The following is a 22,188-nucleotide window of genomic DNA, read 5'->3' as shown; positions in this document are numbered from 1 at the left end:
TCATCCTACCTCTGTTGAGGACAACTTGCAACCCAGTCCACACCTGCATATTCCTGGTCTGTGTGCCATGTTGCTACTCATTTTCTGTAGAAGGGCAAACTAACAGATCCTCACTTCTTGCTTGAGTTTTGCAAAATCCTTCAGGAACGAAAACCAAACCCCCAGCCCTTCTCTAGAGGGCACTGCAGGGTCCTTTCAGCATGTTATCTGTTGTATTAAAACAAAAGCACAGAAAATATTTTTTAGCCCGATTTCTAAGAAAAGATTATGGCACTGTCACTGTTGGTTTATACCAATTCCCTCAGCGACAGATCGGGCCAGGGAGAAGATCCCTAAACAACCAGGCTGTCAAACGGTGGCACAGGCATTGCTGCATCTCGCCTGGAAAGTGCTGCAGAAGGCAGCTGAAACAGCGGCAGAGCAAACCAGGTCCCATTCCCCCTCTCGTGGAGGATCTTCCCTGATCTCTTTCACCTGGAAACTCGCCGTTCTTTTGGTCAAAGGACTGCTGTCCCACAATCTTACATGCTTTTTGATAAAGAACCTGCTTGCACCTCAGCTGCAAAAGCCATCCGTGCTAGGGGAAGAAGAGAGCACGTTCCCTGGTCTAGTTGGAGGACCAAGCCCCTCACAACGACATATCTGTGAAAAGCTTCTCCGTCAGAGCCCATTGCCAGCTCACACAACACTCTTGCATATTTTGAAACGAAGACTGCAGGGAAAGCATACCAGAAACAGCCTCTGAGGAAGTTGCGGCACAACCCGCAGGTGCCGATTTTGTCACCTTACACACCGCTACGGGAGCACGTCACTCCCACCGGATGGCCCCGCCCGCCAGGCACCTCGGGACACGAAAATCCACCGAGGCGCCGGCTCCAAGAGGACACCTCGCCGCGCCCCGCCCCCCGCCACCGGCCCCGCCCCGCCGTCCGACCCGCTTGTGACCGCTCCGGGCCGCGCCGCTCCCCTCCCGGCCCCGAAATGCCCCTTTTCAGCGTGCCCAAAGAAGTGGCCGTCGGGACGGCGATGCTGGGGGTCGCCTTTGCCACGGGGATGCTCGCAGGTAAGTGGCGCCCCCGCCCCCTGCGTACGAGGTTGGAGGCTGCGCCCTTCCCTTGTCCCCACGGGGGAGGGGCCGGGGATCGCGGTGGCCGGGCAGGTGCCCCCCGGGGGCAGGGGGGACCCCCGGTTTCGAGTGGCCGTCAGGGGGGCATCCTTTGGGCGCTACCCTGAGAGGGGCTGCCCTGCGGGCCGGAATTTCGCTGAGCTGCGGCGATAAATACGCTGATGCTCTTAAGAGCACAAGCCGCTCCCTTTAATCCAGCTGCTGCAGCGTGGGGCCGGGGCCAAGGTCCCAGCAAAGGCGAAGGCACGGCCCCACCCGGCCCCTGCCGGCGCTTCTGTGGCCAGGCAGAAAACGCCATGCGGTGTCCTGGTCACTGCTTTCTCGTCTGATCAGTTTCGCTTTCGTTCCTCAGGGCCAAAGGAGGTGCGAGCAAGGCAGGGGTGGGAGGCTGGTGCTGAGTGTGGGGCACAGCCGCTTGCTTACTTACCCTGTGACTTCAGGCACGTTGCTGAAATAATCTACACCTCAGTGTGATCGTCTGTAAAACAGAGCAATTAACAGAAAATAAATCAAAACCTCGAAATAAGTGTTCTTCAGTAGCAAACAACTATCAAGAGATAGGGAGCGGATATTTTTGTTGTTGTTATTTCTTTAAAGTAATTCCTCCATTTCGTGAAAGAAGCATTAGGCATCAAAGCTGAGATCAGTTCTCTGTTTAAGTAGACAAGCAACAGTTCCTAAACTTCAGATTTCAGAATCTGCTTTTTTTTTGCACCCTAGTTTTATGTTAAACCAGGCAGTGGGCAATGCCGGATTTCCCATGGCTAGCGGACAGAACACTGTCATTAGGAGAACACAGGCCTTGAGAAGATGCATCAGCTGACAGCCCTAAAGACCAGCCACCTCTATCCATGTGAAGAAAATAGTGTGCCTCGTTCATGCTTTTCTCCTTACACTTGCCCTTAGAGTTTTGATGTGGTTACTTGTCCTGTAAGAATATGAGTTTCTAATGTTCACATAGGCTGCTGAACAGCACAGTACCGAAGCCTTTCCCTTTCAGCCTTTGCAGACTTGGGGCTGGACATCTTAACGGTAAAATGAGTCCACTCAGCTGTCCCACTACATTGCATTTTCCTTTTTCACTGGATTTTTCAGAGCAAAGAATACTCTAACCTTTAGTAATACTTAAGTGCTTCCTTTATTTAAGCAGGCAATAACTAACAAAGATAAAAAGGGTTTTTTTGTTTTTGTTTTTGGTTTTTTTGGTAGGTAAAAGATACCCTTCTTTAGTTTTTGGAACACCTAAATCATCCAAGAGCATTATCGGGAAAAGCAGTCCTCTCTGGCAATACATACTGGATCACTCTTTGCGGGAACACCCAATTCTGAAGAAGCTCCGACTGGTCAGTATCTTATCCCTCAACACAGATTTTCTGTTCAGAGTTCCACTAGGCCCTTTCTGTATTGCCCACGTCTCGTCCTGAACTGCTGGACTCTTTGTGATAGTCTTCCTCCATCTTACTTGCACACCCCTGGATTTATAGGTGGTAGTATACAAAACTAGTAGGTCATTCAGGAAGCACTACTGGCATCCTCAATTGTACAGCTGTCTGTTCCTTATAGATATACCTAAATAGCCCAGCCCCTTAGGGTTAGTCTGCTAGTTTTATAATCCAGAACCTTGAGGAAGAGACCAAAATCTTACTTACTGCTGAAGACCATTATTTGATGTACGTGGAAAGATGGCTTGAATCTTCTTCATTTCCTTACTCCTTGTGCTTTCTGGGACTTCCAGTCCTTAAAGACATATTTATATTTATCGATGATATCTGGTCCAGAAGAAATCCTGGTCAAATACACTTCCCTTGGATACACTTCCTACATAGGAGAAGCAGTGCAAAATTGTCCCATCTATTAAACTGTAAAACACACATGATATTTTCTTTTTAAACTGGTAGTACCCAAACTCTTCAATGTTCATGGCTACCTAAATGAGTATTTAATAGTACTGGCATATGTTTTAGACATGGCTTCTTAGACATGGCTTCTAAGCTCATGTGTTTGGGCTGCACTTGATTTTAACTGTAACAGATAAATTTTGTTCATTTTACTGGGTGTTCAAGGAAACTGTAGCTTAAAGAAATGATGTTCTCCAGCAGGCTCCAATGTCAGAGCTCAGAATAGACCTCACTTAGGACTGAGTCATTTCAAGTGAGACAAATTACCCCTGTATAAAAGCAATTTAATGAAAAGTACTAGAGCTGGTTGATTGGGATGAGGCCTAGAGGAAGAAAGAAAACAGGAGTGTCCCTTCCACTGGGTACAGCCCATCTTTTCCTGCTGCCCCCCTCAGAACCAGGGGCCCTCCCCCCCCAGCACTAGCACAGCTGCTCTGGCTCTGCACTGTGCGGTCAGAACATGGTTTCACCTTTGGTAACAGAATTTAACCTAGCAGCTTATAAAAACATGCTACCTATCTTGGGGGATAAGGGCATAAGTACAAAGGTTATAATTTTTTTAAAAGTGCATCTGTTTATGTAAATACACAGAAATAAAGGCCTTTCACAGTCAAGGTTCCTCTATGATTCTTCATCAGTTATAACTATTGCTGAATTTGCCACAGCCGTGGCAACTTTGAGGCATTTTATTGCTCTGACTGATTAGCCAATGCTTAAGACACACACTCCACCCTCCTTAGTTAATGTTAAATTCAAACCAATTTCTGGCTCATAGGTGGAGCACAAAGCTATCTAAAGTGAGAAAGGTAAAGAGTATCTGTTTTTCCTGGGGTTTCTCTGGGTTTTTTCACTAGGATATTGTTTTGGAAGCTTTACGGTTTGTTTGTCCTGATGGTTATTTGTTTTTGTTTTCCTTTCTAGCTTACCGCTGATCATCCCTGGGGTAGAATGATGGTGTCCTGTGACCAGGCTCAGCTTATGGCAAATTTGGTCAAACTCATTAAAGCCAAGAAAGTTATTGAAATAGGTAAGAGTGTCACTTTGTCCTCTCTCTAGTAGAATAAAGCTGCTGGCTATGCTTTTCCAAATAGTCATGTTTACATAAGTTATCTAAACATAGTAAGACACTGCATCCCTGTCTCAGCAAACAGGTGGGCAAACTGCAAGTGTTAAAAGTAGCGTCAGATCTGCACTTACTTGCCTCTTTTTCTATATGTGCTTTTAATAACTCTGATAGGGATGTCTCATTTACTTAGAGACAATCTGAAAAAGTAAGATCAACAGATCACTTGGCCCTCCAATGTCAGGCAGCAATTGCAGGGCAGGGTGTATTCTTTCCTTCCTGTATCAGTTTATTCCCAGAAGGAAATGTTTTGCTGCACACGCCCTGCATCCAATCCACTTTCCCTGATGCACCTGTTTTAGCAGGATGTCCCAAAGCCAGATGGATGCTGAGCATCCGTGTATGGGTTCCCACTGCCTTCATTCTTGGCCTGGCTGTTTTGATGCCCTTGTTATGGTGTATTTTGCTGCTGGTCTGGTCCCTTTGGCTCAGGATTGAGCTCCACTTTTAAATAAGGGTGTTCCTCAGAGATGCAGGACCAAACTCCATCTGTGTATCCATAAGACTTGGAAAAAGGCAATATTAAGCTTTGCTAAAAGATTAAAAAAAAAAAATAGGAAAAATTCCTCCCAGGTTACTATTACATTAAAATGGTAGGGAAAAGCTTTTGTGTCCATTACCAAATTGCCATCCTCTACTCCTTTGGGGTTCTTATTCCAGAAGGGAGGCTTGTACCTCACTATCTTTTTTTTTTTTTCCCCCACAATATGGTAAGTGTTAATGACTCTTATGATTTTCCTAGGTGTTTTCACAGGTTATAATACCTTGAATATGGCACTTGTCCTGCCAGACAATGGCAGAGTTATTGCCTGTGATATAAATGAGGACTATGTCAAAATTGGAAAGCCACTGTGGAAAGAGGTAGGTAGCATCTCTTCTGTTATGTGTTTGGGACAGCTGCATTTGCATGTCAAGGGATTTTGATATCTTAGACTTCAATATACAGAAGCATTCCTATCATTAAAGGAGGCTGAGACAGTTCAGTTCGGAAAGACAAATAAGTGTTGTCTGAAACCTAAAAATAATAGGAAAAATATCTGAACACTAGTCACTCCCCGGGTGCAACCCACTAACAGGTTATTTCTTAAGCAGTTTCATCAATTCTTTGTTCTTTTTAACTCTAGGCAGGAGTAGAGCATAAAATTGATCTGAGAATTAAGCCAGCAATTCAAACGCTTGGTAAGTAGCCTAAACCACTTTTCCCTTCTCTAGAAATAGAAGATGGATATAATGCCAATGAAATCCAAGACCAAATATGCTTGTGGATGCAATCCCTTTGCTAAGAGCGAGACAGTTTGGTTTTTGCATGTGTTTGTGTGTGTGTGTGTGTGTGTGTGTTTTGGTTTGTTTTTTTTTTTTTAATATAAGAGAAAAAAAAGAGAAAATTTCACCTAAATTCACAGTTTTCTTACGTGCTAGCAGGATGTCCTGTGTGGTGGGCTGTACTGGTCACTCACCTGTCCTGCCCATTGCCTTGTTTAATCTATGAAGTACTATTGTCAGCTGCTTCTAGGAAAGCTGATTAAAACAGATTAATTAGACAAAGCCCAATTTCTCTTATCCATTGTCCATTCCAAGCCAGTATTTCTTTGTTACAGGCAGAAAGAGTTTTCTGAAAGGGCTGAAGTGCAGAAAAAATACAGAAGCCAATATAAAACTTAAAGTATAAGAGTTGAATTGTGTCTAGAGAAGTTCAAGTTTAGGTTGTGTCAAAAGCATGGAAGGCTATTAGAAAGTCAATGACTTTTTTGTCATTCAAGAAACTGTCACAGTATCACAGTATGTTTGGGATTGGAAGGGACCTCAAAAGATCATCTAGTCCAATCCCCCTGCTGGAGCAGGAACGCCTAGGTGAGGTCGCACAGGAACATGTCCAGGCGGGTTTTGAATGTCTCCAGAGAAGGAGACTCCACAAACTAGAAGATGTGGAGCAGCAGGGATATTAGTAAATATTCTGACAATGCAAGAAATTTGCTAGGAATGGAGGAGTCAGAAGAAGGTTTCCAGCAAAGGTTAACAGCCAGCTAGGATATACTGTCCTTGAAGCCCGACGGACAGCTTTGTCTAGGCAGCGCTTCAGACAAAAAGATCCTCTGTTGACAGAGGTGGCTGAGAACCTTAGGAAAGCAGCAGCCAGCCCCTCCACAACTGATGATTTGTAGTTCTTGGTCAATAAGTCCAATTAGGAGAACTCAAATCTGAACAACACTTGCCTTGCTCCAGAGAGGGAATACTTACAGCTTTTGCTGTGATGGAGATCTCCAACAGGATTTATTCATGACCTGTGTCATGGCTTTCTATTATCAACAAAAGATTAGCACGTAGGACCTTTTCGTAAATGTGAGAAAAATCCTAATCCATTTAAGACAACAGTTCTCAGTCAGCTCAAAAACTAGCTGAAGGTACAGAGTGTGTCCAGTTTCAAATGGCTTGACTTGTTTTTACTTCAGCTTTCAGTAGTTCCAGTTGTGTCCTACAGATTTAGAACTACTCCATGAACTTCCAAGTAGGCAGAACTCAGTAGCCAACTGTTTTATGGCATACATTGTGCCTAGACTGGTTCCTGTGGGATAAGCTTTTCTGGTAATTAGCTGTAGAGGAATAGGCTGCCTGATCCAGGCACCAAAACCACTATTTAATTAGAACTTTGACACAAATGGACAACTTCCTCCTACACAGTATTAACCAGGGTATAACGACTCACTTTGTTGCTCATCTAGATGAACTGTTGGCCAGTGGAGAATCAGAAACCTTTGATTTTGCTTTCATTGATGCGGATAAAGAAAGCTGCAATGAATACTATGAAAAATGTTTGCGCCTCATAAAGAAGGGGGGAATAATAGCTATTGATAATGTAAGTACTGCGTTTGTAGTAGTAGTAGCACAGGGAGTTACTGCTTTTGCCTCTGGGAAAGGAAAAAAAGTCACAGCGGGATACTAGTAATGTGATTTCTGACCTGCAACTCAGTTGCCCATTGCAACTTGTTTGTTCCATGTTATGCAAAGGGGCCTTTTATAATTCAACATAAATTTCTAAAGTAAGCTATATGGAACTCTAATATAAGCAAAGAGTAAAAACCTACAGAAGTTAGAAGTTATGTATTAAATTTATGTTACATAAATGTACATAAATGGCCTGTGATAACAAACTTATCAAATTTTTTGTAATTAATTACAGAGAATGCTCTATAGTATTCTGATTTATCTTGCAGTGCATTTTCTGTTATACTATGTACAGTACTTATGCAAGATCATAGGTAGCACTTGTAATCAGTAACTACTAATAAGTTATCAATTTGTAACTTTCACTTAAAGTGAAGAACAATGTTAAACTTCAGGTTCCTTCAGGGTTATGGTGGCAGCTGAATTGGAGCTTTTAAAAATGCCTATGTTTAATTATGGGTTTTTAATTTATTTATTTTGGCTTCTAATTTGCAGTAGAAGTACAATCAGCCGATTCTGTGGACTCCCAACCCCACTTGCTTATGAGAGCTCCACGTCAGATACCACTGGAAATCTGAAATACAATGTGTAATATTGATTTCTAGAAAATATGCAGGACCTTTTCCAAAGCTTCATTTGTGGTCCAAGGAACATATCAGAACAAATGAGGTGCATGACATTTCTTTTTTTCAATAGGTCCTTTGGGGTGGAAAGGTGCTAAAACCAAGAAAGGATGACTTAGCAACCCAGAGCATCCACCACCTCAATGAGAAGCTTCTCAGAGATGCACGAGTCAATATCAGCATGCTGCCGATGGGAGATGGAGTCACATTAGCGTTCAAGTTGTAACTGGAGGAAGCCCAGCAGATGGGAAACAAGAAGCAGTATCAAATCATCAGGAAAAATGCAAGCAGAGCAGTATCAAAAATGGTTATTTAACCTATATCTCCACTGGATAGGATAGCCTGGGGAAGTAGACTTTAGGAGCAGCAGGATCCTAAGGATGGCTAAGTTGAGAAGACACACTTGTTTTGAGATCGGCTATGGTTTCTTATTTTAATTGTAATAAAGTAAGTAAACTTATGTGAAGTTGTCCTTGTAAGACAGTGGTTGAAAAAATCTCCCTCTGTAGAATAAGTTCCAAGTGAGTCAATACAACTAAGTCATTTTCTGTCCTAAAAGAGTCTACCGAGTAGCAGAATAATCAGCCCTACCATCAAAAGGAAAAGTGGAGTTTAGTAATGTAAAAAGCCCTAATAGAAAAGTGGATTTTAAATGAAATGTATGTGACATCAAGGAGATTGCCAGCCTTCTCAAACTAATGATTTTGAAAGTTATTAGTAATCCTTGAAGGGTACTTCGTAAGAAGCCGCGAATATACACCATCTGGGGGGAAAAAAAGTTGTCTTTAAAAGAATTTAAAAGCGTAAACAGGACTTACAATACAGAGCATGCCCTATAACCTTTGTGTGCAAGGACTGGGTTTCTTCCACCTAGATTAAAAAAAATAATTGCCTGCACTGTATAGTCAGAATGAAAAAGAGCAAATGGGCAAGAACAAAAAAAAAAATTCTTCCTTCTTACTCTCTCCCTCCCACCTGCCTGCCAAAAGCAGCAGCTTGCTAGGGACTTGTCTAAAGAAGGAAAATGATGATTGTATGAGAATGTAATGTAGCTGTTAACTGGCTATTCAAATAATTACTGCAAGCAGAGATTCCCTTCCCTAAGCAGCATGTAACAACATGATGCCTTTTCCATGCCCCAGTAAAGACTTTTCTGACAGCATTCTTAACTCCTAGTTAACTTCATTTGCTGTTGCAATCCATTACTTGTTTCATCTTGATGCATTCTATAATTTTTTTCATCAAGAAACAGTTGAAAAAGCTCACGTTACTGGGGACCAATGAAGGAGACTTAAGGTGGTAAGAGGCATATTCTGTTCAAGATAGAGAATAGAAATCCAGCTAATGGCTTCTTTCCATGGTGAATTACAAATAGTAATAACTAATTTTTAGGGATTTCTATTTCAGCCCAAAATGCTTATGACAGAGAAAACCTAGCTAAACAACAAACCAAAACCGGCATTTTACATACAAAAGCTCCACTGGCTACGGTTTTGGGTGACTGATACACTGGAAGGATATCATATGTATATGGAGGAAAAAAGTCGCTCAGATTTGTTGGTCTCCTATAGGGAAGCTGTATCAGGTCTAAAAGAATCCTTCTTCCTTTTGTTTAAACAAAGCACTTGAATGATTCAGGGCACTGGGGGATAAAGGTTTCAAATCTCAGAATTGTTAGAACTGGGTACTTGGCTAACATTTTTAAGTTTCACCTGGTGGCTTGGGTTCTGATAAGGGACAGACGTGGAGGGCACAGGTCTTACCCGTCTCAGACACCGGTGGCCGTACACTGCAGTGGGAGAGGGATGAGGAAGGAAGCATTGCCTGATGGTTTCAGAGTGGGGCTGTGAGTGAGGTGTTCTCAATTCTATTTCTGTCACTTCCACTTAAAACCCTGATTCAGCAGGCCACATCAGGATGTGCTTAAGTACTTTGCTGAATTGAGGACTGGCTGCTGTAAAGTAAAATCTATGCCTGGGAGAAGGCCAGGACAAAGTGCGTATAGCCCTTAAATAAGATTTTTAAACCGTGCATAAAGCTTGCCCAATTTCTTCTTCTGGCTACAGTCTTCCCGTCAGAGCTTCAGGCCTCTATGTGCCTCAGTTTTCTTATCTACATAAAAGAAATAACACCTTACCAAAGTCTTAATGACTATAATACTTAAGATAGGGTGGTTAAAGGAACATACAAGATTATACATTTTCATGCAAAGCTTCTGGCCATGTTCTACATTATGTTTTTACTTTTTTAAGTAGATAACAAAAAACTCTGAGGGTTACAAACACAAAATGGGACAGTTCAACAGCTAGGTCATCCTCTCAAATAGTCCTGCTTTCTGAGGCTAAAGGCTGATAATCACAAGCAAGCTACAAGCTGTTAAGAATACATACATACTGTGACCTAAAGTACCATGATGGCCTTTCCCAAACACACAGAAGTCACTGGAATATTGATCAAGGACTCTTAACTGGTTTGCTAGCAATTTCCAAGTTGCAAGAATCGTCTCAGTAAAGCCAAATCAAAAATGGGCAAGTACCATCAATAGTTGTGCAAGAAACAGACAAGTAACAGTTTAGCAACATTCAAAACCAGATAAAATCATAGTTCATCAATTCAAAAAACTCCTGTTCCTTGAATGGTGGGGATTGGCAAAGTCCTCATCACCTGAGCTAGATGAAGACCTACTGAGTGCCTGAGGTTGAAGCTACACACAGCAAGCTAGCATTTTGCCTCTCCTTTGGACTGTGCTCCATTTTAAATATGCAGAGCATAGTGCGAACATTTAATCAAACCTGTCTCCATCCTGATCACGTAATTACCATTAGAAAGAATAGCAATGTGTCCCTAAACTATAGATTGATGAGCCATCTGTAAGCTGGAACAAAGAGCAGAAGGAAGCTTAATTGAATCAAATATTTAGAATACATTACACTCTATCTTGTGGTTAACTCAGAAGCTGGCTTTCTCTTCAGGCTTCTGTCCTGCACGTCTGGAATTCATCACCACTAACTACATTTAATCCTTCAACCTTACTATAAAGTGACTGCTGATAATATATAATTATAGTTTAATTCAGGTGGTGAATCAGCTTTGCAGAATTTGTGGGGACAATGGAAATTTAGGCTTTCATTAGGTGCCGAGAGTGGACCGCACGATAACGCAGTGCAAGTCTTTGTCTCTCTCTAATGGTGAGATCAGGTATGGGAGCTGACAGGTTTGCTCACCCCTCCCAGGTAACACACCTGCCCAAGATACTGCTCACACTGTAGGGGCTCAGGATTTTCCACCCCTAAAAGAGAAGCAGACCTGAGGGCACAGCTGTTGCCCAAACCCCGTCACCCAGCTGTTCATGCAGCACTGGCATCTCTCTTCTAGTTGCAAGGGTTGACTCCAGAGAGGCCAACACAGGTGACAAATGTACAGTTGGGGCTTGCTTAGAAGCAAATGGGGCTAAAGAGTAGCACATAAAAAAAAAAAAAAAAAAAAAAAAAAAAAAAAAAAAAAATCAATCCCCCTATTGCAGTAACTCCCGTAAGCCACCACAAGAATGAAAACACGTAACCCCAGCTGCTGGTCGGGTATCTCAGTCCCTGCTCCAAAGACATCACATTCAAAACAGTGTGGTGTGATATTTGGATGGGTGACAGGAAAAGGAACAGAGGATTGTTTCAGAGCAGACTTTGCATCTCTACTAGTTAATTAAATGAGCCAATGACACTCGCTCAGCATGCTCCCCCTTTGTGCTGGCCCTCTCCAATATACCCAGAGGAATGACAGAAAAAGCTTGGAGTTATATACAGTGTGGAAAGCACTCAGGACTCAGATCGGGTGCTTAGAAATCTAGAGAGAGGGGCTGCCCCCAAAAAGAAACAACTCACTGCCCAAGGGTAGACACAGGGGTTACTGAATACTCAGGGCTCACTTTGCATTTTCAACGCTGCAACTTCTGATCCCACTGGGACACACGGGGGAGGAAGCAAAGAGCATCATCCATCTGTCACGTTGCTGCAGGCCTGAAGGAAAACTGGGCTGCTGGGTGCAGCGTTAACATAGAGGTGTTTGTTTAAACCCCTGGCACTGCCATCCCTCCCTCTTTTAACAAACCCATAAATTGCTTTTAATCTGTTTGAAATTGGCCACGTTAGACACAAACAATTAGCAAACTTTGAGTGATAAAGCCCTTCAGATACAGGGAAAGGAACACAAATATAAACCTCATCCAAATCCCCTCCTTTGAAGCAGGAACAGTGACTCACATTCCCCACAAACCTTGCAGCTCAGACCTGAGGCACATGCTGTGTCTCAGGCACTGCAATCTCGGTGATATCTGGGTGGCAACAGCAACAAGTGCCACACCTTGTAGCTGGCTCCTTTCTGTCGACGTAGTTGCGGAGTTAGCTGCATGCCTGCTTGTGTTCTCTTTATCACTTGAAGAAATCCATCCTAAATGGCCACAACAGGGGTAAATAAGGTAAGAGGTCAGTGCTGTCTTAAGAAACCATTCTCCCTTCTAGTTGAGATGAAGGCAGCTCAGTTTTATCTAATTGACATACTGAAACTGCACAGGCTTCCTCCCTCCCCTGGCACCATGCTTGTACTACTATGAAGAACATGACCTTGGTGAGCAGCTCCATCTGTCCTGGTAGACAATGGGCACATCAACACATTCAGATAACCTACCAGCTCCCCACACAACAATAGATCTGGACCCATCTCTGAGTGGCTTGCAGCACGTTTGATTTTACTGCTCATTTCATTTTCACAGGAGCAGCAGCGCTATCACATCCTTCCCAGAATGACAATGTAGAAAGCTGTAAATAAAATGAGAAGGGTCTTTTGAGGAGGGATTTCTGATGAGATCCCAAACAAGTAGAACTGAACAGGGAAGACAAAGCCATTTCTTCTCTCTTTGCACACCAAAGAGTTGCAAACGAACATTTCCTGCCACAGTGAGCACTGAAGCTCCTTCAGAGCAACTTAAAAGTAATAAGTTGTATTTGTTTCCTTGCCCATCAGTTGCTCTGTTCCCTGGTCTGCTAAGTCCTGCCCCAGGGCCATGGCATTTCACTGCTGTTGCAAGTTGTGCCCTGTGACTTGCACTGGAATTAAAGGCTCTGCTGAGTATGAAGCATTGCCTCTGCATAATTCCAATCACACACAAATTGGTCTCATGCATTTGCAGCTACTTGTGGTTTCCAAGTCACCTGTTTTACAATAATTTAAAAAGCAATGTTTTGAAAAGGAAATGAACAAACATAAAACCTGTAAAAGAGGGAAATTAATGTGGGATTTCAGACAAGTTATTTATCTTCCTTTTTGGCTCAATGCAATACTGTAGGGATAAGCACATAACTAGCTGCTTTAATATTTATTCCTATTATAGGAAAAGTAAACATTGCTGATAAGTCACTGCTTTCCAGGATTAGATTTCATGTTTTAGAGACTGCTTTAAATTAATGCAGAAGCAAACATTATCTTTTCTTCTTATTCATATATTTCCCTAATGAGTTCCAAGCAAATTGTACCTACTTATATTTTATGATTTTAAATAATTAAAGCATTTTATGGAGGCAACTAAAATTCTCCCCAGAGTTAGCAAAAAGATTATTGATTGAACAGATCTCAAGCTACAAGAAAAAATTATTATTTAGTTTAGAGGCTCATAATTTTATTCCTATTCATCTACTGAAAAACCAAGAGACTTGGTGCATTTTTACGACAACCTTTGGAGTTATGGGTACAGACTTGGGTTATGTTGGTGAGCTGAAAGTAGTAACTTTTTGACATAGTGAAATTAGATTTGGAGAAGATAGTTAATGAGAGTGTGTTACTGCTTCTGTCACAAGTAAATGCAACGCCTAGCTCCTGCGTACACACAAGACAACACAATGTCCATTACCCAGGACAAAACCTGGCTGTACGTTCACAACACCAAGAATTTGAGTCAAGTTCATAAATGCAAAACATCAACATAAGCAGCCAGCTCTCAGGAAGGACTGGTTCACAGGTTCACTGTGTTCACAGGACACCTGGGCTCCACGGTGTCGTGTTGTGTGGCATGGCCACCGGAGTCCACAGGGCTATGGCCCAGATGTTACTGGCCTGTAACAACCCCGAGCAACAGCGAGGATGTTTCTACCAGCATGAGAATAAAAACAAACAAACCACAACAACAACAAAAAGAAACAAAAACAAAAGAGACAAATGCTTTTTTAAAACGGGTGCAAAGAAATGCGTATAAGGGAAATGGGTGCTTGCAAATCTAAATGGAAATAAAGAGTAACAGTTGAAGATAAAATTTAGGCTTATTTGTAAAGAAACTCATGCTTATGCATGATGTCACTTTTATCTTTTAACTTGCTTTCTGTTAGGAAGCAATCACTAGGAGTTTACATTTAAAGGTAAGCAAAACATGTAACTGCTTGAACTAGCAAAAAAAAAAAAAAAAGAGAGAACTTAGAAAACTTCAAAACTTAGGTGAATAAATATAAAGATCTAAAATGTTCACTTATAAGCATTATTGTTTACCCTACAAGCCCTATCCTTTTCCCAGTAATAGCTAAAATCACACAGGCTGTGGCTCACAACACTCAATGCTTACATCACGTGTTTCTCAGGTACATATTTTTTGCATGTGCCTACCACAGTCAACATTGCTGATGTCTGCTACAGGTCAAAACCTAGAGGGCAGGAAGAGCAGTAACAGCTACAACTAGAAGCAGACGGTCTTGTCAGATGGTGATGGACACCCCTGAATCCAGGCAGAGCTGCAAAGGCCACACAGGGTCCAGTGAGACATCCAGGCTGGTCTGTGCAGAGGGACTCATCTCTGCCTCTGGCAAGGTCCAGCTCCATGGAAAGAGGGGAGAAAGGGTCCTTCAGGTGCCTTCACCCACAGCTTCCATCCAGCTGCCCATGACTCCTCAGCCTCCCGGGCATATCAACAGGGTATTGGTGTGACATTTCCTCAGTGTCACCTTCAATGTCCTCTAGCCATCTAAATGTCAGCTGCTATAAAACACTCTCTCAAGACACTTAATCCATCTTTTCAATGCAAAGAAATTAGTGAGGTCATTGCAAAGCAGAAAGCCACAGTTAATTGTGCAACTACTGTGCCATCATGTATTATATCAAAGAGATTAATTCAACCTGAAAGAAATTGCAGGGCCTTCCTTGGTTTCCTTTAAACATCAGAGCTAGAATATATTCCAGTGAGCCTCAAAGATATACCCCGTGCAGAGGAGCATTCATTCAATATCAAAGTGCAGTGTCAAAAGGATATTCACTAGGTCAAACTCCTGACAAAATTATTTATATACAAAAAGCTGCAGTTTCTCCACATATATGTAGAGCGAGATTATACATCACAGCTGGGTCTTCCTGCAGCTGTTGTGGAATTTAGGCACAGTAATTTCCTGGGAATTATTCCCACCAACAGGCAGCAGTCCCTCACCTCTGGCTGGGAGGACCATCAAGGTGGAGCCAGTAAGGTGTTCTGCTGAGGGCCAGGCTACACTACCAAAGCTGAGCTCCCATGGCCCCCATCAATGACTGCTGCGTGAGATCAGACCCGTCCTAACAGTCTAAGACTGATCCACGTTATCACTGAAGACTAACTTGAAAGAGACAAAAGCACAGACACATTTAATCAACACTCAGGGAAGTGGGGCCTCAAAATTCATTATGGAGTTACAGAATGGGTCCCAGGTGCCACTGAGCCAGTCACACATCCCCTCTCTCACACAGCTTTGGTTACTTGGATGGGCGCTACCAAGTTTTCCTTTCTTGATTTGCAGCATACTCACTCATATACCAGATATTGAGTGATGCCCTTTAGCTCAAGCTTAACTTCAAGTGTATATTTAAACTTCCAGACACAGACTATGGCAAACTCCTAACAAAAACTTCAGACCTGCGGCTAGGGTCTGCCTGTTGACCTTATGAACCATTTATGGTCACCTCCACGAACTGCATTAAAGGCACATGATTAAGGTTGCAAAGCTAAGCACTTAGGTTACAGAAGACTAATTAGATTTTCACAAGCAAGCTTAATTTTGACTATCCCTATTACATATAAACATTATAATATAGATTTTAATTTTATGGTCAAGCATTTCTGCATTCTCCCTCTTATGTGCTCCTTCCTGACCTTATTAGGTCTCATTTTACTTCTTTTGCCTTCAGGCTAATAAACTGAGAACCTATAAACAGGAAAATAGTTGGTTTTAGGCAGCCTGTGCCTGTAGAGGTTTCCTAAGTCTCAGAAGGGCCAAGCAACCTTGTGCCGTGATCATGTTTCTCCAGCAGAAGAGGTGGAAGAAATTAGGGAATCAGCACCAGAAATTATAACTGCCTTTCCTGTGTTCAATTGTATTTTCTTTCTGCTTTCTGTTTATCTTATTTAATTTCTATAAAAGAAAATTGGACTGTAACAGCTATAGCAACACAAAATCGTTTCAGCTACCTCCCTGGACTTTCCCTCCAAAGGTTCAAAGGCTACCAAGTAGAAGGGAAGAAAAAAGAGAGAAGATATAAGAACAGGTTTTTCTGTGCAATAGGAAAGTTATACTGCAAAGAAAAGTACGAAAATTAAAGCCCTTCTTTTCCTGGAAACTACGTTTTGAATGTTTCTCCACTTCTCTTTCCTTTTCGCCCTTGCTGCTAACCAGGCTGAGGTGTTTGTGCCCGAAACCCTGTCCCCCAGGTCCCCAGTGCAGCTGTGCAGGCAGCTCAGGCAGGCACATACCCGCCTGCACTGAACGCCAACGCAGCCGCACCCTGCGGAGCGGCCAGGTGTGCCCCAGCCCCACCAAACTAAACACGTCTTACAGTGACACAGCATATCTTACATTCAATAAATCCCGGCCAGAAACACAAGAGCAATCTCATTTCAGAAAGAAAAAAACTGGATTAGCCTACCACAAACACCTTGCAAGGCAGCATGCTCGTGCTTCCTGCAGAGCACCACTCTCTGCTCAGCAGTGAAGGGAGCTTTGCCAAACACAGGGGAACGAAGAGCAACCACCTGACTCCCTGGCACTCGGCTCAGGATGGGGTGTGCTTCGAGTCAGGAGGAGCTGTGGCTCTGGGAGAGGCTGCTGCGAGTGACTGTGGTGGAGCTGCACGGTACAGATCTCTGCTACAGCTTCACAGCAAAGGAAAGGAAATGGGACTTTGAGCCAGGCTGTTCAGACAGCCCACGAGAGGGAGCAATGTCGAAGCAAAGGGTGTGGGTCAGTTGCATTATGCTCACTTGGCAGGGAGACCTACCAAGGCTCCGTTTATGCAAGCTGATGCACTCGCCTTGTGATAGGCATGATTAAGTTAAACCAGGTGAACTTCAGACTATGTGAGTGGGCTGTAGACAATTCAATACTGTGCTAACATACTCTAAATGCAGAGAGGACCTTTGCTACAAAGTGTTAGGTCTCACCTGGATGCCTACCAGTCTTGCACCAGGACACCACCAGATTTCCCAAGGAACTTCAAAGAAGTATAACAAAGCTAAAATATTTCCTCAAACATGGTGGAGTCAGATCAGCCTTCTGTTATAGAGGCTGCACTAAAAGCCTAAAGCCACTCTAAACTACAGTACCACGAATAAGTGTTTGTGATTTGCAGTTTCCTTAAAAATATTTCATAAAAACATTGATTCCTGAAACATCAGAGATGCTCATTCAACACCTTCCGTGGCAGCAGGGAGTGCCACCACCTCCACTTGCCACATGCATGAGGATGACAGAGCTGGTCCCATTCAGGCCACCCAGTGAACCTCCCAGGTATGACAGCAAGCAGCCTGCATCCAAACACTACTACAACATACACCACTACACCTTCCTCTGGTACAGACAGGCTTTGGTCCAGGCTAAAGGACACATGTCAAGCACCAAGACCACTAAGGGAAGGCAGAAACACTCCCGGCCCTGCTCCCTGAAGCACATGCTGCCAATTAGAGAAGTGAAAGACACCAAGTGACTCTCATGATCAATCATAACCCGTGTGCTGCCCGGGTCTGCAACAATGTAGCAAGGAAAACAAACAAACAAACAAACAAAAACCAAACAAAACAAAAAACCAGACACTATAGCTGTAAATTTGGCCTCGGCCCAGGTCCAGCCCCCTGCACTAGGGCAGCTGACAGAACACCCACTCATTCCACCCCCCAGCAGCTGAGGGGTTCAACACACCTGGCAGAGAGGTGTTTGCATGCTCTGTTTGGGCATGGAAACAAGGCCCCAAAGACCAACACGTGTCCCCAAACAGGGAAGCAGGACCAGGTGAGGTACCCTCCAGGAGCAGGTGGTGGGGAGCTCTGGGGCAGCAGTGCTGGCTGCATGGCTCACTGCCTGACACCATGGGTGGACACACTGGTCTTCTAGCTTTGTCCAGGAAAAATAAATTTTGTATATTCATGAACAAAATAGCCCAGACCAAAGTTGTCTCTACTGTCCACCCTCAACTGAAATACCCTGCACAACAGCTCTTTAACAGCCACTTCGTGTGAAATGGATGGTGCAGTCGCTCCTCAGAGCAGTGCTGGCCAACCTGCAACTGCTTCTGCTTGGAGGTTGCTGCCCCACAGCACCAGTGGCTCAAGCAAGCCAAAAGGGTACACATGCTTTACTACAGTGTTGCCGTAGGACAGCCCCTGAGCAGACTTGCTGGGCTCTCCTCCCTGTCCCCATGCTCCATATGCTTGATTGGGACTTAAATTAATTGCAAAGATAAGGGAAGAGTTTGTAAGCTACCTAGATTGCAGCAGCATAAGGTCCCTGGGCTGCAGCAGTCTACCCGTGTTGCTGGTGCGCTGCATGGTCAGTCCAGCCCCACCACGGTACCTGGTGCCACCAGACAGGGGAAGATCGTTAGTCAGGCAACATTTTGAATCCTTCCCTTTGCCTTCTGGTTTTTAGCAGCTGGTGTGACCTGAGTTCTTGTCAGCAAGTGCTTCTCAAAGCCAAGGGTAGCCAGAACATCTCTTTGGAAGTCAAGGGATCTTGAGCCATTTGGAGGTTTCTAGAAAAGTATTGCCAAGTCAGGAGCAGAGCAGCAGTTGGGAAGATAACCTGCTTCCTTAATTAATTTTGTTTAGGCAGGAGCAGGGTGCAGCCAGGAAACAGCCGCTGCAGTCCAGTGTGGAGAACAGGACCAGCTGCTCCTTCAGCAGGGATGTTCAGGGGAAGACGTGTGCTTCTCAGACACAGGGCTGGAGGACACCCGAGTGCCAGCACACGCAGGAGTTTTCCTCCTCTATTCTGTCTCTTTAGCCCAGAACGTGGCTCAGGCTCGCTGCAGTCACCGCTCTGCTGTCTGCCGGTGAGCCGAGGAGAGGCACCCGCAGAACGCCGCACGCAGCGGCTCCCGAGGTCACCACGGGCGGTCCCCGCAGGCGCAGAGGACACCGGCCGCCACCAGATGGCGCCGCTGGATCGCGGGCGGGAGGCGCGAGGCGGCACGAGCAGCCGCACTGCGCGGGGCCATGGCCGCGCTCGGAGCTGCCGCCGCGCGACAGCCAAGCCCCGAACACCGCACAGCGAAGCCCGTGGTGCCGTACGCCAAGAAGCCGTGTGCGCCGCAAAGGTTTAGCTGGGGCGTTGTAACGGTGCTGCCATGGCTCAACCAAATACCCAAAGCTCAGTGGTTCTATGGCAGCCACCTCCCCACCTGCCCACCTGTGCCAGGCTTCAGACAGAGCACCTGTGACCCTGACTCACGCTAACACGCTCACACTGACTCCATAGAGCAACCAAGTAAGATTAGTGAGATTTTTGTAATAGCCACTCTATTTTAATGCTCATAGGAACCAAGTAAACAAAAAAAAAAAAGGTATTGGGCTGCTAACAACACAAAATAATTAAATACACTCATGACTGTAGACTTAGGATCTTCTCCCACTGATCCAGGACATGGAACAACCCCATGGAAACACACACAAACCCTTGAAAGGGTTCTGATGCATGCACTACTGTTGACCAGCAGTAACTGAACTGTGAATATTGCTGTGGCATCAGTTTCAGCAGCAAATTCTCATTTAAAACACACATTTGTAATAAACGCCAAATGTTTGGAGCCCAAACAGTCTGACCGCTTGCCATCTATAAAGGCCTGTCAGCACTTTTCCCAACACCAGCACACAAATACAAGTGCAGATATCAACCAAATCTCACACTGTATAACATCACATTTTGCCTAGTTTTAATTGCATATTATTTTTCAGAAATTGCTCTAAAAAAAAAAAAGCCTGTTTACATGAGCATGAATGCCAAACTTGCAGTTAAAGCACAAGATGCTGTAGGTTTGGCTCACAAAAATGAACTGAGTTGTGCATTCCTTTCTGTTGGACCCAGCAGCATGTCTAAAGACAGATACAACAGGCAACTACTATAAAAGGCAGGCCTGAGAACAATCATGAGAAGAAAAACCTCACTAAAATACAAGGAATGCACACTACAATAATTTATATAATCCGTGGTTTTATTACCACGTCAGATGAGGAAATCCTCCACAGCAAAGGGAGGCGGATGAATGTGATAAAACCGCTCGCAACAAACATCTCCCTTTCATGTCATGTAACAACCCAACCAGCTTTTCCTTTGTGTTTACCCTTTCAAGGTTCACAGGAAGCATTTGTACCTGCCATTAGGACACTGCCACCACAAGTACAACCCAGTATTTGTCACCATTAGTGGCTTACCTTGCACGGAATCGCTTCTGACTTTGCTAACAGCTGTAAGGAAACCAGAACCTTTGATATAAGCAGGGCTGGATCACCTGTGACCAGCTGTCTTCTGTTTGCTCAGTTCTACATCCCACAGAAGTGCAATCACCACAGATTCATCTGCAGCACCTTTGAGCACAGCAGGCAGATTATTGTAGGAACAAGGCAGGCACTGCAACGGGAGGGACATGGGAGGGCAGTGAGCACACTCTGTCACTGCCTGGCTTCACCCCAGCGATAGCCAAGGGAAAGGTAAACACCTGTGCCCCAGTGACTGGGGGTGAAAGGTTTCCATGGCTATTCCAAACTCCAGAATAGTTCCAAAAAAATGTCCTGGTTTTGAAGGACTGCAGTGTGCAAGACTCAGATTTAAGAATATACCACATCAAGCTGAACCACAGGAAGAGTGCAACATTAAATGAAATAGCCTGGAGAATTTCTACAGCACAGTGAAAATGTAAACATTCAAGTCACTTTGACAGTAACTTGCAAAATCCAGGGCATCATAATCTTATCTGAAAGGATTTTTATTTATGAAAGCGTGATTAAATCTCCTTGCAATACGCACACAGACAACCCCTACTCCAGCTGCACCAGGAAGGATTGCAATGCTACAGCTCAAACAAGACACACAGCCATGCTCGGGCCATTGCTTAGCTCAAGTGGTTTTATTTTATTCAGAATGACACCTGAGGAAAGGCTGGCTACCACTGAAAGGTATCATTAGGGCTTTTCATGTGTTCTAATAAAATGGAGCCATTTAAACTACTGACATGCCTTACTACAAAACTCCAATTACACCACCAGCTTCTGTAACGCACTTGAAAAGGAAGTCTGAAAGCTATTTTTATTAACCTCACTTGAGAAATGCCAAGAGATATACAAACTTCCTTTCCCTGCTCGAAGTAGTGATTTATGAAAGAATATTTTAGAAAAACTCAGATTTTCACAGTTGTCTTAACTACTGCAGAGCCGTTTTATTTCTCCAGTTACCCATCAGCATTTGAATAAATGAAACTACTTAAGGTTTAAAGGCTGAGAACTAATAAAGCAATGCACAGGAAACAGAGTAAAACCAATACGTTTAAGCTTTCCATTACTAATTTGTATGAAAAACTGAAGAGAAGCTTCGCAATATCTGCTTTTATTTCACTTGAAAATTTTGTGACCTCAGGAAAAATAGCTAGAGGCGAGCAGATAGTGATGAAGAGAGTTACAGTAGTTGTTTCAAAACAAAACAACACAACTCCAAAGACAAAAAAGCATCAGACCACTACAGCCCTATCAAGAGCTTCCAAAAACTGAGAGAAACATCGGTGTTGCAGCCATGCTGGCTTAAGGATGCAAACAAGGCATCACTTATAAACAAATTACAGAAGTCTTCATCTGCCCAGGTGCTACAGCTGGGTGATCCATGCAGGCACACAGCGTTTTGTTATTTTCCAGAAGTCTGGACATACTTTGTGAGGCACCTAACAGGATCATACTAAAAGGAGAACCCATACTAAAAAGAACCTGTACTACAGTTCAATCGTCTGGCCACACAATCTCTAGCTTTGAGTGATCTAGCACATAAAAACACTTCAAACTAAACATAGTTTCTTAACATTAACATGCAATAAGAGAGCAACAAATCGCACCTTACATGCTTCTTCCGCCACTAAGTGTTGGAAGCGTTTCTCAGAAAAGGACATTTCATGACAACAGCTGCAAAGATACACCAAAGCACAAATGCTGCCAAACTTTCTCTTTGATGT

General features: G+C 43.8%; 1 protein-coding gene across 1 annotated transcript; it reads left to right on the top strand.

Annotated features, from left to right (window-relative positions):
- The first annotated feature begins 929 nt into the window (after window positions 1–929).
- On the top strand, window positions 930–8,173 carry COMTD1 (catechol-O-methyltransferase domain containing 1). The gene is made up of 7 exons (XM_005500085.3): window positions 930–1,063; window positions 2,336–2,469; window positions 3,946–4,051; window positions 4,890–5,008; window positions 5,272–5,326; window positions 6,868–7,001; window positions 7,787–8,173. The coding sequence occupies exons 1-7, from the start codon at window positions 982–984 to the stop codon at window positions 7,937–7,939; spliced, it is 783 nt and encodes a 260-aa protein (XP_005500142.1). The 5' UTR covers window positions 930–981; the 3' UTR covers window positions 7,940–8,173.
- Window positions 8,174–22,188: the final 14,015 nt, after the last annotated feature.

This window comes from Columba livia, chromosome 6, assembly GCF_036013475.1.
Source record: "Columba livia isolate bColLiv1 breed racing homer chromosome 6, bColLiv1.pat.W.v2, whole genome shotgun sequence".
NCBI classification, from domain to species: Eukaryota; Metazoa; Chordata; class Aves; order Columbiformes; family Columbidae; genus Columba; species Columba livia.
This window is presented reverse-complemented; position numbering and strand designations above follow the sequence as displayed.

Coding starts and splice junctions, on each gene's coding strand:
- COMTD1 (XM_005500085.3), top strand. CDS start 982: ATGCCCCTTTTCAGCGTGCCCAAAGAAGTGGCCGTCGGGACGGCGATG. Junction 1,064..2,335: donor TGCCACGGGGATGCTCGCAG/GTAAGTGGCGCC, acceptor TTTTTTTGGTAG/GTAAAAGATACCCTTCTTTA. Junction 2,470..3,945: donor TTCTGAAGAAGCTCCGACTG/GTCAGTATCTTA, acceptor TTTCCTTTCTAG/CTTACCGCTGATCATCCCTG.